Source organism: Dermochelys coriacea, chromosome 2 (genome assembly GCF_009764565.3).
Source record: "Dermochelys coriacea isolate rDerCor1 chromosome 2, rDerCor1.pri.v4, whole genome shotgun sequence".
In the NCBI taxonomy this organism is placed as follows: Eukaryota; Metazoa; Chordata; order Testudines; family Dermochelyidae; genus Dermochelys; species Dermochelys coriacea.
Window position 1 is genome coordinate 30,154,878 of NC_050069.1, and position 18,406 is coordinate 30,173,283.

Here is an 18,406-nt window from a genome sequence, read left to right on the forward strand (position 1 = left end):
CTGAAGTTCTAAATGTAGTGTGTGTGTGTGTGTATGTATGATATTAATTGATTGATATTTTTCCCTCAGTACAGTCTTTCAGAATTTTCTGAATGAATATAAAATACACCCATGTATCATGTTAAGTTTTATTTCATTGTATTTCATTAAGAATGCAACAGTTTAGTGATGATGACATAAAGCAGCACACTTTCTCAGGCTTGTTATATTAGCTGAAATGTGTAGAATCCAATTGTTTTCATGCTGTGAAATCAGTACAGAATCTGCTCTTTTCACATAAACTTCCACAGTACTACCATTTTTGAGAATTACACAGAGTACAAGAATAAAATATTCTATTTCAAATACTGAAAGATGAAATACAATAAAATGGGAAGTCGTGTTTAAAGCTGGATTTTTGTCTTCTTCATTTAGTCATAGTAAAATAAATTATTGTATCTACATATAGATATTGTATAATTCAATCAAATTCTGGGATGTCATAGCAGTTATTTCCTGAGAACTATTGCCTGGGGCCAGCACCAATAAAAGCTTCTGGCCACAATTTTAATAAACTTTTAACCACACAAAATCTTAACTGAAGGTCACTCCTGCCCCACCCACTAAGGTAATCTCATTTTAGAATTCCTCCTAAAGTTCTGAATAACAGGTTCTTCCTGGACTGTCCATATGGACTCCAGTCGATGGCAGTACCATAACTGTCAAACACATGGATCCTTCAATGGTAGAAAGAAATTTGCTTTCTATGGGTGACACACTTTCAGCCTACCAACAAGCCTCATTAAGTTTCTCAGAATAAAGTGAGAAAAACTTCTCACTCTTCAGCTTATGTGCTGTTGATGGAAAACTCCTCCTTTCCAGTCACAAAAGTGGAAATCCAGTTAGCCCTGTGTATTCCAATGTGGCTGAACAGGCACTTACCTTTGCTTGCTGCAATATCAGACCATCCATGCTGTAGCTCTTTCAGGACAGAGAAGACTGAATAGTATGGCCACAGCCAGCAAAGGCTAAGGTGAGGGCCCATTGGTTGGAAAGGGCCCCAACTACTGAAGAAAAACTAAATAATGCTCACTTGCTCCCCATCCTTTCACTTTTGTTTTATGATCCTGACCTCACCCATCACTATTGAATTAATTTTACCACCTTTTGTGAGTATAAGTACACCATGTTTAAGGCAAGGGAGAGTTCCTCAAACACTCCTATGGCAATTCCTCACATGAGGCCAGGGGAAAAGCTAGGTGGGGAGTACCCTATTTCAGTGTCAGTCTGTGTCAAACTGTTATTCCTGCAGAGGTGGAGTCAGACAGTTTAGACATGTAATTAATTAGAAACAAGTTATCTCTCTCTTTCTCTCTCATAAAATCAATTTTAAAAAATTGTGTGAATAAGTCATTTCTGATTAGCTTAATTATATACAAGCCCTTTCTCCCAAAGGAGTTTTATTTTGTTACGTTGAAAGCTATCACCCTGCTATGCCAAAGCCCATTGACTTAACTCATCAGAAACAAAGACAGGTTAAATATCTTTTCCTCTTAATATAAATGCCTTGGCTTCACATCACTTAGTTTTGAAAACATTAAAAATAGTTTCATTTCAAGCCTAAACATTCTTCAGGTAGCAGCTGACCAGCCTCCTGTGATATGGATTTATTTCCTGATCATCAACTCTTAATTTAGCGCACAACTAGGATGAAAAGAACTAAACTGGGGTAGAAGTATTTTTTGACACTTAAACTCTTGCAAACTATAAATGTTTCACTTTTTTATAGTAGAACAAACACAATATGTAAAATATGACAAAACTAGATAGTGCAAACTATTGAAAAAATACACTAATTTGTGTATCAATACTAGACTCTTTATATGTGCATAACTTCCACTAAAGTAAATGTTTGTGTATGTAAAAGGCACTGGATGAGTTCTTAATCTTTTTTTTTATAAGAAGAGATGAATCAAAGATGAAAAGTTCAGATCCACATAAAGTTTTCAAGCCCCCATGGTTTGGGAATGTCCAGCTCTGAGGATTTGATTTGGTTCATTTTAAGAAATTTGTGAAAGTCAAACCTGGTTCAGATCTTGAAGCTTTCCCCATGCCTCCAAATTCTGGGATATTTGGATTCACAGCAGTAATTAGGGCCTACCTGATCCAACTCGACTGAAGTTTTGTCATTGACACAAGGCAAGCAGGTCAGACACTAGGGGAGAAGGCAAGAGTGACATTACTGAACTATGGTCAGAGGAAAATTTCCCACAAATTACAGTAACTGTCATTACTGTAGAGTTCATTAACTTTAAATATTATTATTTTTGTAAAGAAATACAAGTAATATGTATATGGATTCAGTAAGATGATGAGCAAATAAACAGAGTTATTTGGTACTTTTTCTATTATCATAAGACTTCTAGAATTTGCTGTTTACCGATATAAAACATACTTTAAAAGTCACACTTATCATTGAAAGAAAATAAATGTATTGAAACTGGAGATTGTGATCTACTCCAAAATCTAGTAACTATTTGGTGTTTTTGAAGTAGCAACTTTGTAGATAAAGTAAGTTTTTCATACTATTAATTGTCATATTTCTGGGTTTCCTAAAAGTGTGTTGTTTTCTTTTCTTTTACAGTAAATGAAGGAGGTATTAAACAGGCATCCAATTTGTGTCCAGATCCTGGAGAGCCAGAAAATGGAAAACGACTAGGCTCAGATTTTAGGTAAAATATTAACCTTATCATTGTATCATTTCTATAACACAAAAATTTTTGAAAAACCATTAAAATATATATTTTTAAAAGTATACCAAGACCACTGGCCAACCTTTGGGAAATTCTATTTAAAATTAGATGGCTAAATATAGTCCACTATTTATATTTTAGTACTAAGGATAAAGCTGTCGGTAGTATACTGGGAAGTGATACAAATAGCTAGGGATTTGCAAGGAATTTAATTTTATTTAAAATAGTTCTTACTTAAATATTCAGCTACCTTATTCCTACAAATATGGGAGTTATATGTAGAAATGGAGACTTTTGTGGGACACGTAAGATGAGGATGTGTGTGAAGAAGATAGTGTGAGGGAAGGAGGAGGAAAACAGGTCTCTTCAGGCTAGTCAAAGTGGTTTCTACTGGCTGACATCTTTCAGGCTCATTCAAAGTACCATTTTAATGGTCATCAGGCAGGGTCAGGACTAGACAGGCATGTGCTGGTGGGGGGAGAGGCCGGCTGCAATGGTGATAACTCTCTCAACTCAGTGTAGAAGCAGCTTGCCCCCATATCTTGCATTCTAGAGCAGTTGTCAGTGTTGGAGTTTGTTCAGGCTACTGGTACACGTCCCCATGTGCACCTACAAGAAGGAAATTCCCCTGTTAGCAGCTGCTGCAGTCCTGGCAATAATGGAGATAGCTGATAATTTTAACAAGTGAAACTGGATGTAATGTTTTGGGGGTTGTTGTTGTGAAACATTTTTTTCCTGTCTCCTTCCCTCCCTGATATATAATTTAATTTTCTCTCCTTAATTATCACACCACTATGCACTGGAGCAAACTAAGCATCTTAAGGAGGACTAGTGAGAGGATTTTGGGGCATACATCAAACTTTACTAACTTGTTTTATTTAAATACTGTTTGTTTGTTCCTTTATGTTGTCCTAGATGCCTCCAACAGCACTGGAGCACTCCTTTCAGTCTTGGCAATTAATATGTACTGAGGTTAGCCATAAAAAAGTGAAAACTGATGCAATTTTTGAGGGAAAATAAAAGGGAGGCGGTACTAGAGACTTAGGGTGGGATTTTCAAAAGTGCCTAAGTGAGTTAGATGCCAAAGTCAGATTTAAATTCAATGGGACTTAAGTGCCTAATTTAATTAGATGCTTTTGAAAATCTCACCTTTAGTTTTCATTTAAAAAAAAATTCAGAGAGACCCTAAAGGCCATCTCTCTTACAGGGGGCCTCTGCAGCTCATCAGTGGAAGTAAGCTAACAGTCAAAACATAAAAACCAAGCAAACCAAAATATCGCCAACTCATTTCCAACTCCTATTTCTGTGAGTCCCACAGTGTTCTATCTTCTCTGCAATTTTTTTCAAATTATGAACCCATCAGAGCAGGAACCATCCCTATTTCCTTTGTTGCATAAGACCAAGCATGTTGTTGATGCTTAACACATCATTAATAATACTTCATAATAAGTAGTGCAGTGATAGTGAATTAGCAGGTAAAATCAAGCCAGATGTCAGAAGCAGGTGAACAGGCTGTCCTGAACCCCTTGGGTACACTGGGTCTGCTATGGGGAGACGGTGGCAATACTCAGCCCTTTTGAAAATGTAATTAGCAGAGGAATGTTATGGCAGATTGCAAACAATACAGATTGTTACTTTGACGGTGGTGACAATGGAGGCAGGCAGAGCTCACTCTCCTTTTTCCTTGAGATACAGATATTCAACTGATGAATCTAGTGCAGTGCCAAGCCAGCCTCTGTTCTTCAAAGAGGTGGTAGGAAGAAGCCACGGAGCTTGTACATGCATTCTGGGGACACAGAGAAACAGTCAAGTCTTGTTAAAAATTATATTTGGGGGAAAAATCCTTCCTGGTATAACTAGTGATATCTGAGATTCTTGAATAGGAAGGAATTTTAAAAAGAGGTTCACTCTTAATTAATTCTGATCCCACCCCCCAACCCCCACTCCCACAAGCGGAGAAACGAAACACAAGCTAGTCAGTTTATTTCATTTATCCTTGCATCTTATGGGATCATTCTCCCTGCCGGCCCCTGTCTGCCTGCCTTGCATCTCAGCAGAATTATCATGTAATCAGCTAACCTATGGGCAAGCAGTAGGCATATGCCTGTAGTTGCTCATCCTACCACTGGTCTGCTGTGGCACCTGATAAGCAGGCAGCTAAGCAGACTCTCCTCCTCTTGTCACACCACTCTTCCCGATGGACACCACCAGGAAGGAACAGCCAGGTAAAGGAGGAGGAGGCGGTGATGATGGTGATGGTAGGTAATTGAGCCAACAGCAGTACAAGGGGAGGAACTAGCCTCCCTCATTCCCTAGCCAGCTCCACCACATTCCTCTCAGCTACTCCAAGTCATTACGACAGCTGACCCAGGCATCTTCAACTGATTCCCCCCCACAACTCTCTCTGTAAATTAGGCCCCTTGAAATCTGGGTGTTGGGCTGCATGTGATGATTGTGTTAGGATTAGTTGGGTGCTTCTAGTGATTGGAGAATAGCGGAGAGATAGGCAGCCAGTCCTTCCCACCTTTCACTGCTCTAACCTTGCACATTGCTGTAGCAAATGCATAGAGCTTGGAGAGAGAAGCAAACAGTTTTGAGGAGTTTCCAGGAAGTCAGTCTCTTTGCACATGGCTGGAATGCTAGCTGCAAGCATAGAACCTCTGTATATAGTTCTCTTAATAAGGAGCCAGTTTAATTTTAGAAAAATGGAGTCCTCTCCCAACACAAGGTTCAGGAAATATGGTGGCGGTAGTCAGCCTACAGAGATCACAGCAAGGAAGAGAGTATGAGTAAAAGGAAAACAAAGCAGCAGCTAGAAATAGAGCAATCAAGCAGCATGGAGGGACTCAAGCTACCAGAAAAGCTTGATTCCCAGACAAAAAAAAATCTTACGCAAGCATAGAAGCAATGGAAACAAGAATTGAGTTTTATATATATATAGCTGGCTATGGGGATAAAGATGAGAAAATTAAGATAAAAAATAGTTTTAAAACTATTTTTTCCTTATCTCATTGGGGAAAAAAGGACAAGTAGTGAGTGAGATACTGTTACCTGAAATAATACCCCAAACACAGGAACTGCTGATAAAGGTGTTGGATGAATATGTGACCCCAACAGAATGAAATTGTAGAGAGATACTGGGTTTTTTTACCCAAAACCAAGATGCAGAAGAAGAAATAGATACTTACGTTATAGAGCTGAGAATTGTCGCCTCCACATGCACATGTAACTTTGGAAACATTAAAAGTTCCATAAGCAGAGACAGGATCATTTGTAGGACATGCGTTTCCACCTTATGGAAGAGATTGCTGAGAGAAACAGATCTAACCCTAAAGAAATGCCTCTAACAAGGATAGCTGAACTGTCCAAAGGATCAAAAACAATAGCCACTAGTGCAGAACATGTACACAAGTTCAAGCTAAAGATACCCAAGAAGCAGGGAAGAAACTAACTGAGGATGCAATCATCATGGTCTAGCATATCTACAAAGCAACATGAAAGGCAGAAAAGGAAAATACCTATGGGCAATGGTGCAAGGGGTGTGGGAAATAGAGCTACTTTATGTCCCCCTGCCACAGCTACCCTAGGAAGGAAAAAAAACAAAACAAAACAGCAGTACATGCAAAAATTGAGGATGCTGAGATTTCTAATGAAGAGGAGGATAACTGCAGTGTGAAATTAGCAGATCCAGAAGATGCTTAATATACACACACTGCGGAAGAAGGCAACCAGCCATTCAACTGCCATATCTGCAGTTATGCTTTTAGGTCAACAACTGATCTGATTTTGAGATGGATTGTTCAGCCAGCTGCAAAGTAATCCTAGCAATACTGAAAAGCAACACTAGACTGAGAAATGTGATCAGTTGCTAGGGATGTACAATAAAAGGATTCTGAGGCCAGTGGGCAAATTCAGGCTGTCAATAAGAAACCCATGAAACAAGTGATGTTATCACTTGGAATTTATATTAGTTGAGACACAGGCATGCTATCCACTGCTGTGCAAGCCATGGATCTGATCACAGTACAACACCAGAGCTATCCTTGGCATGACAGAAGAAAGAGAACAATCACCCTGGATCCCATCCAGAATTCTAACAGACTATCAGGACATATTTCAGGAAGATGGACACCTACAGGGCAGGCTGAAGTTTGACATAGACTCTGTTGTGCAGTCCATGAGCCTACCAAAACACAGAGTTCTGCTGTTGGAGTCACTGAAGAAGGAACTGGCAAGCCTGCAAAGAGGAGCCATCATGAAATCTGTTGATACTAGCACAGTGTGTCTCTGAACTAGCTGAGCCTTCCAGCCAACCAACAAACTTTGCCATTCCTTTGCAACTGGCTGCAGAGGTGGTCCACTGTAAACTGATCGAGGCACTAGAGGGACTTCTAGGCATCAAGATTGTAGCAGATTACATTCTTACTGTAGGAGAAAGTGATGTCAAATAAAAGGAAATTCTGGAGTGTGATACCAAGCTGCAGAAACTTCTAAACAGGTTCTGGGAGCAGAATATTGGGCTGAATGCAGAGAAGCTGAAGCTGAGAAAAACTGAGGTCCTCTACATTGGACATTTGGTGTTTTCTGAGAGACTCCAGCCAGATCCTGAGAAACTGGGAGCTATTAAGGAAAAATCTAGACCAAAGTGTGGCAAGGGAGTCTAGCAACTAAAGGGATGGCCGTCTATTTTTCCAGATTGTATGCACACCTATCAGAAACCTTCAGAAGTCTGGTACCTAGAAATAGTTAACATGGCAGGATGCAGTGTGGGTATTGTCAGAACACCAATTCAAAAGCACCGCAGAGCAATTAGTATTACAAGGAGGCATAGGAGAAGAACTCATGCAAGGCCAGCAGCCCATAAAATTTGCTAGGAGAGCCTTTGCAGATACAGAAAGGGGATGTGGTCAGATAGAAAAAGATGACTGTGGAACAGATGATGGAGTCTATCAACAAAGATAACATATACAAAAAGGTGGAGGCTGGTGAGAAGATCTTGAAGGACTATCAGGTGCAGCAGGCCACAATTAGATGGCAGTATCAGCTATATCCTAGAGCAATATATGTATTGCCACCATCAAGTTAGCAAACACTTGCATTAAAGACACAACAACAACAATTGTTTAAAGAAAAGATGTAGCGACCTGCACAGAACTTGGGGAGGAGGAAGGGGGAGAACAAAGGTTGCAAGAGAAGAAGTGTTTGGAGGGACACTAGGAAGTCAGTTTGTATGTACATGGCTGGAATGCTAGATACAATTACAGTATCTGGGTAAATAGTTTTCTTAGTGAAAAGCCAGTTCAGTTTTAGAAACATGGAGTCTTCTCCTGTTGTTACCCAACACATGATACATGAAACACTTGCTGCTGGCTAGCGGACAGGAATGAAAGAGCTAGCAAGGGAAGAAGAGCAAGTGATGGCTAAAAGTCCTTTGCTACAGGCAGGTTATGAGAGAAAATGGGGCTGGAATACAAATGGTGGAGGGGCAAACTGAGAGAGAACAACAGAAGAAGAGAGGGGGGCAGAGTTAGGTTAAGCTACATTTTGCTGGTCCACTAACAAATTTTGATCCTGCAAGAAATGTCATTGCAGGACCTCCTCAAAGCTTGGCAGCAATGTACATCATTTTAGTTAGGGCTAGCTAAAACAACAAGGACTTATTCTGCTATTCTTCTCTATGGACCAGACTTTTCATTCAGACTTTATCTTCCATGATGCACTGCAGTCATGCAATCACTATGATGCATCACCTCCTCTAATCAAGAGGGGACACCATGGTGCATGAGAAGAATGATAGCACGAGGTGCCCAAACTACAACTCCCATGAGGCACTGCAGCAACTTTGCAAAATCAAAATATTTTGGTTTTCAGGGACAGGAAGAGAGGAAAACTTATTTCATTTGGAAGTTAAATATACAAAACTCATAGAAATATTATAATTCTGTAAAAGCTAACCACCCTCAAACCTTACTTTTGGTCCTAACTTTATCTAATATTTTCCCTATATTGATCACTTTGAAGTTGTGAATTCTACAAAATAAGAAAAAAAATCACTAAGTACAGTGAATGCAAATAGATGTATTTTGTGTTTGTTTGGAAACCAGCTTTACCCTCATCTTTTTCATTTTTCAGCTACTCATAAATACAAACCCACTTCAACAAACATGGCACCCACCCAATACCATTTTAAACAAACAAAAATGCTAAATCACAGCACTGCTGTGTGTTTGTGTCACTTACATGGGTTTTATTCTGGGAGCTCCTTATGCTCTTGTTGTCTTCAGTTATAGCTGAGGATACTTATCAGTTTGCAGGGCTGGAACCATGTTAGTCTGTAAGCTCTCAGAGAAAGGACCTTGTCTCTTTCTGGGTATTGTAGAATGGCTAATGTAAGACAATGTTATGCTATTATCTTACCCACTGCTTTAATATAACAAGAATTCTTGTGGTCAGTATAGGAATTCTGACTCTGTAGGAGTAATAGGAGATCAAACATTTTTATTCAATAGACATCCTTAGAGACAATATAAGAAAAAGTAGCTTGTAAAGTATAAAACATTTCCATTATGTACTAGGCCCCTTGGAAGCAGTTATTGTGTTGGTATCACATTAATATAAGAGCTTCAGTAACTTCCCAAAGTATACAGCCTTCACACTGGCTTTTCTGTCACTTAAAGATATTCTGCCAAGTTTCCTCAGGGCAGATACCTCACGGCTGCTACTCTGAAACCTGTCATTTTATCCAGACATTCAAACAACTCTGGTTTGATATTTTTAAAGATTGGAACAGTCTGGTCTGGCAGCTTTTCTCTGGGCAGTCTCATCTCAGAACAGCTCCTGTCTAGTACAATATTGCCTTATTATCCAGACCTCCTATTCCTATTCCTGCTTTTCTTAGAAAAGTCCCAGACTGGGCCAACTTCTATTATAATGGATTCCCTAAAAATGAGTCAGCATCTATCATTCCCCGCCCCAGTGAAATTTTCTATTTCCTAGTTAAAAGGCTTCTTCTTCTTTCGGCTGTTTATTAGTTATGGTGACTAGTTTAACAATAAATCCAGGTCATATAAAGAGTAAACAAAACATTTTTTAAAAAGCATTTTGTTTAGAAATAATTATATTGCCATTTAAAAACATCAACTGATTCATCCCTTGTGTTAGCAAACATTCCTTCTTTCCTGTAGGTGACACTATCACTTTGGTCCTTGAAGAGTCTCATTAACTTTATTTAAGGAACCACATTGGGGGTGTGACTTGCAAAAAAGGAAAAAAAACCCTTTTTATAGCCATTTTATAATATACAGGAAAGGGTTGAAAGGGCTAGGGGATGTTTCCTTGCTTGTTTTTAACTCACACATATTAGGAGAATGAAGACTAGTTTTCCCTGGAAGACTTGTTAGTAGTCTCAGAAATGTGGATTATGAGATTTCTTACAGTTTAATTGAAGGAGCAGGACTGTGGGATATTAAATGACTGATGTGTTTTCTCTCAAATTGATCACTTGTTTACATTAAAGGAGTCTCAAAAAAAGCACACACACACACAAAGATGAAGCTTAGCAGGATGAATAAAAATCTCTCTTCTCAGTTGATCAGATTTCACTACCTCCAAACATGTAATATGATCACCCTAAGGGTTCTCCAGTTGCCAGTCTTCCAAGATAACTAGATTTCCAAGGGGAAAAGTCCTTATTTTTAAAAACATAAAAAGCAATTAAACAAATCCTCATCATGTCTTATTCATCACAGAGAAGAAAAATAGCACAACCCAAACTTAAACCTTTAACTTGATGTAAAGAGCAGCCTTACTGTCTTATGGATGGCCTTTTAACCACTACAGGGAGGAGAATCAGAAACTTAAATTCTTAGTAATTACAGCCTTAGTATGAGCAAGCTGCCAATCCCCAACAAGAATTGACTGTGCAGACACCTTAAGTCAAAAATGCAACATTTTAGGAGGATGAGGAAAGAATGTTTGTAGGAAGACTCCTCAGAATCTCCTTTCCATACAGGTTTAACACAGAATCAGAACGTTTTATAAAAATTCTTGGGTTCTCACCTGGCCAGTATCCTGTCACCACTTTCCAGAGCCTTCTAAGTGTGTGTGTGTGTTGGGACCAGGGGGTGCATTTTATTCCAGCCATATTAAGTTATATGGCAACTGGCTGCTTTCCCAACAAACATGTTCTCACATATCCTCAGAAAAGTTGTAAGACAAGCTCTGAGACAAATTGCAGAATTTTACAGTGTCCCTTGGGATCTGACACAATGCACTTACTGTTTTGGATATTCTTTTCTGATGTAAGAATCCCCGTTGCTGTGTTTTGAAATTTTAAAAGCTTTGTTTCTGATTCTAAATGCCTATTTGAGCATAACTGGCTTTTAAAGGTTGAAATAGAGTCAAGGAGATTCACTGATATCTGATAGCATTTCCTATCCTGAAATAGATGTTTTAAATCAGAAATAAAGGTGTTTTTTGTATTTTTTTTCAGTGGGGACATCTCTGGAATCTTACCTTTAAATCTCCTAGTTAGCTTTTCTTTACTATCCTCAACCAATACATGCTTAAGCTATTCATCCTTCAATGAAATGTTCACAAGGACCACCTTGCGTGCATCACTTTGCAGGAACTATAGCCTAAGACAGAGGATAGGACTAAGTTAGTTATGACCCTCCCCTTGTTAAGGAGACTAGACACAATGTCCCCCTTGTATACTGCTGTTTCAAACAGCAATAGGTTAGTGCTCACTAGGAACTGTTAGTGCACAGCATCTGGGTTCACATGAATGCTTAGTGCACAGCCCACTAGGGTGCTGTAGATTTACACCCCAGCTTGCTATGCACTAACTCTCCATACAGACAAGCCCCACTGTGTGGTAATTTTGGTAACTGTTGATTTTTTAAATGTTAATTATGTTCAGCAATTTTTCTCAATCAATTTATCTGGCCCCCATTACTATCATATATATATGCACCTCACAGTATTTTAAGTATATATTCACACACCACCCTATGAGGTAAGGGAGTATTATTATTCCATTTTACACAGATTGGACTGAGGCACAGAGAGATGAAGAGTTGGATTTTAAAAGGTATTTAGATGCCTAAGATGCAGAGAAGTGCCCAGTGGGATTTTCAGAAGTGTTTAGGTACCTAAGTCCCACTGATTTTACCAAGGCAATTTTGAAAACCTTTTAAAAGTCTGGCCCTAAAAGTGGCAGAAATTCTGGCAGAAAAGGAAATTGAACCTGGGTTTATTGAGTGTAACCCACATACCCTCTTGGTGTTCTGTCCCATCCAGTAACACCAAGCCCACTAAGAGAGAGAAGATTAATGAATCTGCTCTATAGCCTTAGCTAAGGGGCATATGGCTTTTAGCTCGTGTAGTAGGGGCTCATACATTTAGCTCCAGAGGTCCCAGTTTTGATCCCACCTGCCGACGACCGGATTCTGTCCTTGTTACACTAGCACCACAAGCACTAAACCAACCATCCTTTGAATTGAACTTTGTCTTCCATAAAGATAATTCTCTGTTTTCATGAAATTAGTATTAATAAATGTATATCCCTTTCCCTTCCTATGATAGCTTTGAATATGTAAACAAATTGATTGCTAGTGTCTGGAAGTTTCACAGTGGATTTCCCTAAAGATTTTTCATAAACACTTCCCCAGCATCTTTCCAGGGTGGACTTTCAGATCCATGAAATCCATTGCCAAAGAGCTCTGAATTCTGGGAGAACCTTTGCTATGGAATGTGGCTGATTTGTTGCTGATGGTGGTAGTACCATTACAAGTTCCTTTATTCTGTGTCAGCGATTTGCCTGAAGCTAATGTAGTTCCCCTTTTGACCAGCCAGTGTAGCCTCTGGCTGTACATGTGTACAGAGTCACCTGAGTAACTAATAAAATGGAATCACCGAAGGTCTTCTGAGGTTCCATCTTCATTGTGACACCTACTCTCTCTTCAGCCAAAATTCAGTCACTTAGGCCTTCTCTAGATTAAGAAAAAAAGATGTGCTCTTACACATGGTAATAAAAATATGTAAAATCCTAGCGAAAACAAGACAGTTTGCAGTTTTCACACACTTTACTAGATGGAGGTAAACTCTAGGCTCCCCCTAATCTGTAAATTGATCAGTTTAGCACATGCTGACATACAATTGTTATGTCTACATGAGAGTTTTAGAAGGTTTAGAAGTTTAGCATCACTTTTTTAATTCCTAGGTCTACAGTGTAAAATTTTCAAAAGCACCTATATAAAATTAGGCACCTGATCCCTACTGAAAAGTGTCCAAATCATGTAGGTGCTTTTGAAAATGTTACCCTTAACCTTTTTGCCTTAGCTTTTCCATCTAACAGATGGAGACAATATTTCACAATTGTGTTAATTAGTTGGATACATCAGAATTAAAATTTACCAGAATGCCCATAAAATCCTCCAGTAAGGCCAGAGTCCTACATTATTTGAAGATTTGCCCCTTGGGAGGGAAATAATGTTTGCAACTATTTCCAGGCTACAGCACAAATAGCTGTGCTCCTCTTTTTTCTTAAGAAAAAAAAAAAGACCATGACCAAGAAATTCCTATGATCCCCTTTTGATATAAATGAGATATTTGAGGTTGTAGATGTTCCAGACAATAATCTCACATGCTCTTCCCAAATTCCTTAGGTACATGTAGTGCAGCAGTGGCAGCAGGAGAGATCTACATTTAGGAGAACAGGGTAATGAAAATTGAAAATTGAGGACCTGCACAAAAAGTTAAAGCCAATTCTGAACCCTCCTTCTGCATTTTCATTTTGTTAATATCAGTAAAATGTAAATTATGGCCATGGTAGGGTATGCAGGACCAGAGTTGATCAAAAATAAGAATTGAGACAGTAGTAAGAAAACCCATATGAGGATGAGCTGAATTTAACGTGCCTGAAAAAAAGCATTATTGTTTGTTCAGAATCTCCACACACTGTATTCTCTATCAGGTCACTCATTTCTCCCCCTCCCTTTCCCCAATTTGCCAGATTTTGGTTACTTGCTGTCTCTTCAAGCTGACATAATTGGCACAACCAGCCTCCTGAGAATTCCGCGGCATGTGAAAATCCTTGGTCATCTTTGAGTTGGCTATTCTGACTCCTCCCATTTCACTTCCCAACATTAAGAGGTAAAAGGAACCATAGACAGTTGTGTCTGACTTGGAGCAGCCTTGAAGATCTTACATTTTGCATCAAGACTGGAGAATGGAAAGGTAGCCTACTGCCACATTTGCTGCTCCACTTCTCTTGCTGGTCCTGGGCTGATTCCACTGAAGCTTGTGGGAGCTGAAAGTCCTCAGTGCCTCTGAAAACCAGACACACAAAATGTCTCCAATTCTGTCTGGAGTGTGCATAATTAGTGAATGTTTCTGAAAATCTGATTGATACTGTTAAAATAAATGATAGAATATAAGGGCTGGAAGGGACCTCAGGAGGTCATCTAGTCCAACCCCCTGCTTAAAGTAGAACCAATCCCCAATTTTTGCCCCAGATCTCTAAATGGCCCCTTCAAGGATTGAACTCACAACCCTGGGTTTAGTTCAATGCTCAAACCACTGAGCTATCCCTCCCCCTAAATACAGTAAATAAAAAAAATATTCAACAAAATGCAATGTTTCTGAAGGATTCTTTAAACAATTTAACAGTGCAAAAACTTATATAAATAGCAAAACCATTATTTATTTAAAGAGTAAAACATATCTTGCAGTTGATTAAATTCTGTATATGTAACACAGCATTTTTTATGAAAAATATGTGGGATTTATATACCCAATCATAGATCCTCAATTTCTGGATTTTTTTCTGAAGTACAATTCAATAAACTAGCTCTTCTAATATTGTGAGACATCAGAGCATAGAACAGGAAATTATTTTATTTTCCTTTTTTCTTTTAAATTACATATTTTACTTTTTACATTTCAAGATGTGAAGTCACCAAAAAATAAAATAAATCTTGATGATACCCGAAACAGACACCAAGTGAAAAAGATATTTTGAAATGTTCATTATTGATTTTCCCCCCAGAAATATTGCTACCATTTAAAAAGTATATGAATGGATTACACTGGGCTATCCATTTAACACTGTGTGCACACTCTACTGCCACTATGTTGAATTCATTTTGACATGCTTCACCTGTAAAAGCTGTCAGGCTTGTAGGGGGGCAGTTAAAATGAGAGAGGCATATAACATAAGAATGGACTGGGAAGGAGAGCAGATTGGCACTGCCCATGTGATGTGAGATGCCCCAATGGGACTAGAAGATGACTGAAGTTTGTGGTCTGCTAGGACCTTCCCTGTCAAAGAGTAGGCCTTATATAGACTGTTGGTCTGATTTCTTACCAGAAACCTGGAAGTGGATATTAAGACAAGCTGCTGCAGCTGGGTTGCATCTGAAAGTAAGGCAGCTGAAAGCAGAGCCCAGCAGGATTTAAGATTCTTTTGGTTTGGGTTTATGTTGAACTGTGACTTGGGAACTCCACTGCCCCAGAATGGTAGAACTCTCTCTGTGACTTGGCTGGATTGTTAAATCACATCCATAATCAGTGTGCCAAAGACTATATTGGAGAAACTGAGTGCCATGCCATGTGGGAATTGGCACCTCTGCCCCAGGCACTCAGTAATCTGTGGGTAGTTTTGAAAGTTTATTTTTATACTTACAATTTAAAGTACCAAAAAAAGAAGAAAATCTCTCTCGTGAGAAGACTGCATTTTCTAATGTTATCAATAGCTGTACAGTTGCCAGGGTAACTTTCAGAGATTCATCTGTAGTAATTGTGATGCTAAAAACTAGTTGATTTTTTTCCTGATACATTCCATGTACTTAGATGATTTTCATTTGTCGTGGTAGCCTGCAGTATGTTTGCATACGCTTTCTGAAGGCACTATGTTTGCACATGTTCATTATACAAAAAGGATAGAATTTAGTCCCAGAAGTACCAGTTAGAATTATATCTAATCAGCCAGGTTTTGAGAGTCTATGGTCTACAGGGCTCAGCATTCGTGGTTGATCTGCCAAGAGCCGTATTTTACTGTGGCTATAGAGTTCTACTTAAAATAGCTATAATATTGGCATTATCTTGTGCATGTATATCTACTGCCATCTGGAAATGAAGTTTGTGTCTCTAGTGATATAAACACTATTTTTAAAGTAATTTACAGTTTAACTAGGATAGAAGAGGTGTGGGATGGAAAGGAGGTTATAACTAGGAACAGTGGGATAAAATTTAGAGCAAGTAATTTAGATAAAAATATCAATAAACATCCTATCTGAGATCTATTAGAATGTAGAGCAGTTTCCCATAGGCAATTGTGGAAGCCCCATTGTTTGGAGAATTGAAAACTTTGTTGGCCAAAGTACTAGAAAATATACTGCAGGGAATAATCATTCAGTGGAAGGGGAACAGATTAAAAGACATTCATCTTCATTGCCATCTGGAGTTTAAACAGCATTTTAAACACAGAATAGATGGAGAGGAAATCCTATTCAAAATTTATCACTAATCCCTGCATTACCTTCCAGCTCCTCTCCCTGCTTTGTAGCTCACCATGCTGTCCTGTCTAGATTCTTCACTCTTCCTGCATACAGATCAGTCCAGACCCTGCCTCCAGGCTGCCCTCAACCAATACTTCCCCACATCCCATGCATACACACTTCCCACTCCAGGCTGTGTTTCATGCCCAAATCTCCCAATCCCAATTTTAAGACTGCACTTCCCGCCAGACTTCCTTCACACGTATACATTTCTGCTTGGCCTTCCATATTCCTCCCAGACCTCTGTCTGGGGTGCCAACCTACCCAACTCTGGCTATTCTGCCGAGACCTCTAGAGATCAGGGAGGTTCAACATCATCTTCTAAGGGGATTGATCAACAGGCTGGAGCTTGGCCATCTAACCACTCCTGCCCGGCTACCATGCTGACACTGGATGTATATGCAAAAAGAAAAGGAGTACTTGTGGCACCTTAGAGACTAACAAATTTATTTGAGCATAAGCTTTCGTGAGCTACAGCTCACTTCATCGGATGCATTTTTTTCGACCAAATGCATCCGATGAAGTGAGCTGTAGCTCACGAAAGCTTATGCTCAAATAAATTTGTTAGTCTCTAAGGTGCCACAAGTACTCCTTTTCTTTTTGCGAATACAGACTAACACGGCTGCTACTCTGAAAACTGGATGTATATGTGTCATTGATTCTGGTATCAGCCATGGGACATGTATTGAGTCTGGCACCTATGACTTTTGTGTCAATACTGACAATTTCCACACCATTGGCATACCAGGTGGCATCAGACCAGCTCTGCCTTTCTGTTACAGATTCCTCAGTAGTTCAGGGGCTTTCTGTGACTATTGCTTCTTCCTCATCTTCTTCTATTGTGCCCATGTCTAGTTGGATTGCAGGGCTTTGGCACTGTATTCAGCAGTAACTGAATGCACTCAGAGTGCAGAGTTGCAGCCAATGTCCTTTTTAGTACCGATGACCTCATTGGTGCAAACACTATCTTTGACACCAAAAACATCTGTGCTACAGACCTCATGATCAGGCTTGGTACTGGCCTTGGCTCTGGCACTGTCATTTGTTCTAGTATCAGTTGAAAGCATGATGCCTCTTCCAGTATCCAAGGAGTTAATTACACATTCATCCACAATACTGATTCTGTCCTCGTATTGGATCTCAGTTGAGGCTGATCATTTGTTTGCCCTCTCTGGGATGGAGTCGCTGTACAGGGTCCAGTTTCTCTCACTGTGACACTTACAGAAATTAAGTTTGCTGCTTCCATAAAGACAGCATACACACCAGCCTGTTAGATTAGTTGAAAACTCACACTTCACTTTAATACACAGCACTGAGACATTTTTGTGGTAAAACAAGACTAAGTTTATTTATAAAAACCAGAGATTTAAGTGATACTAAGCAAGAGAAAAAAAGACTGGTATGAACATACAAACAGTTGTGCAAGTATGGCAGTCCGCTGTACCAGTAAGATATTTATAGCCAGTACTCTGTACTGGAAAGACACTGGAGGAGCAGTGGACCCATGCCGGCAGCTTCTCCAGTGTGGCTGTACCACCCCACCCCTGGCCTCCAGTGGGGCTGCTGTACAGACTCCACACTGGAATCAAGAGACACAGCTGTGTGGAAGGGCTGGTAGCAGGGCTGGGGGTGGTACAGCTGCGCCAGAGGAGCTGCCGGTGTGGGATTGCCCAGTGGCCTCATGTTGTGCTCCTTTCACTGCTGTGATTCCAGAAAGCCCTGTGGATCAGAAGTCTCCAGCGCAGTGGGAGGAGGACAGAGCTCCCTCCCAGGTAACACGTGATGGATCATGGGGGGGGATGGGAAGAGCACGGGGGCCCTGGGCTGGGGGTGAGGTGAGGAGGAGTCCTGCAAGTGGTCACGTGGGGAGGTCACATGCCCCCGCATTTTGATTGTGCCCCCCCTTTGTGTCCCTCCCATGAATGCAGTGTACTGGTAAGAAATGAATTCTATTCGCACTATTGCAAAAAAAAAAAGAAAAAAAAAGAAAACATGTTATCTAGTGTCTAAAGTTTAACAGATTACAGGCTTGGTCTCAAGCAATTTCTCACCTATAGTCAATTCTCAGAGACTTTAACCCACATGTAGTGGTAACAGTGGTGAATGACAGATCTC

General features: G+C 39.7%; 1 protein-coding gene across 3 annotated transcripts in view; it reads left to right on the forward strand.

Moving 5' to 3' along the window:
* The window catches only part of CSMD3 (CUB and Sushi multiple domains 3), a 1,226,382-nt gene that overhangs the window by 452,417 nt on the left and 755,559 nt on the right, over positions 1 to 18,406 (forward strand). For all 3 annotated transcript variants that reach the window (XM_038390468.2, XM_038390469.2, XM_038390471.2), the window contains one exon: positions 2,624 to 2,711. In XM_038390468.2, coding sequence (XP_038246396.1) covers positions 2,624 to 2,711 — 88 coding nt within the window. The remainder of the gene's footprint in view (positions 1 to 2,623; positions 2,712 to 18,406) is intronic.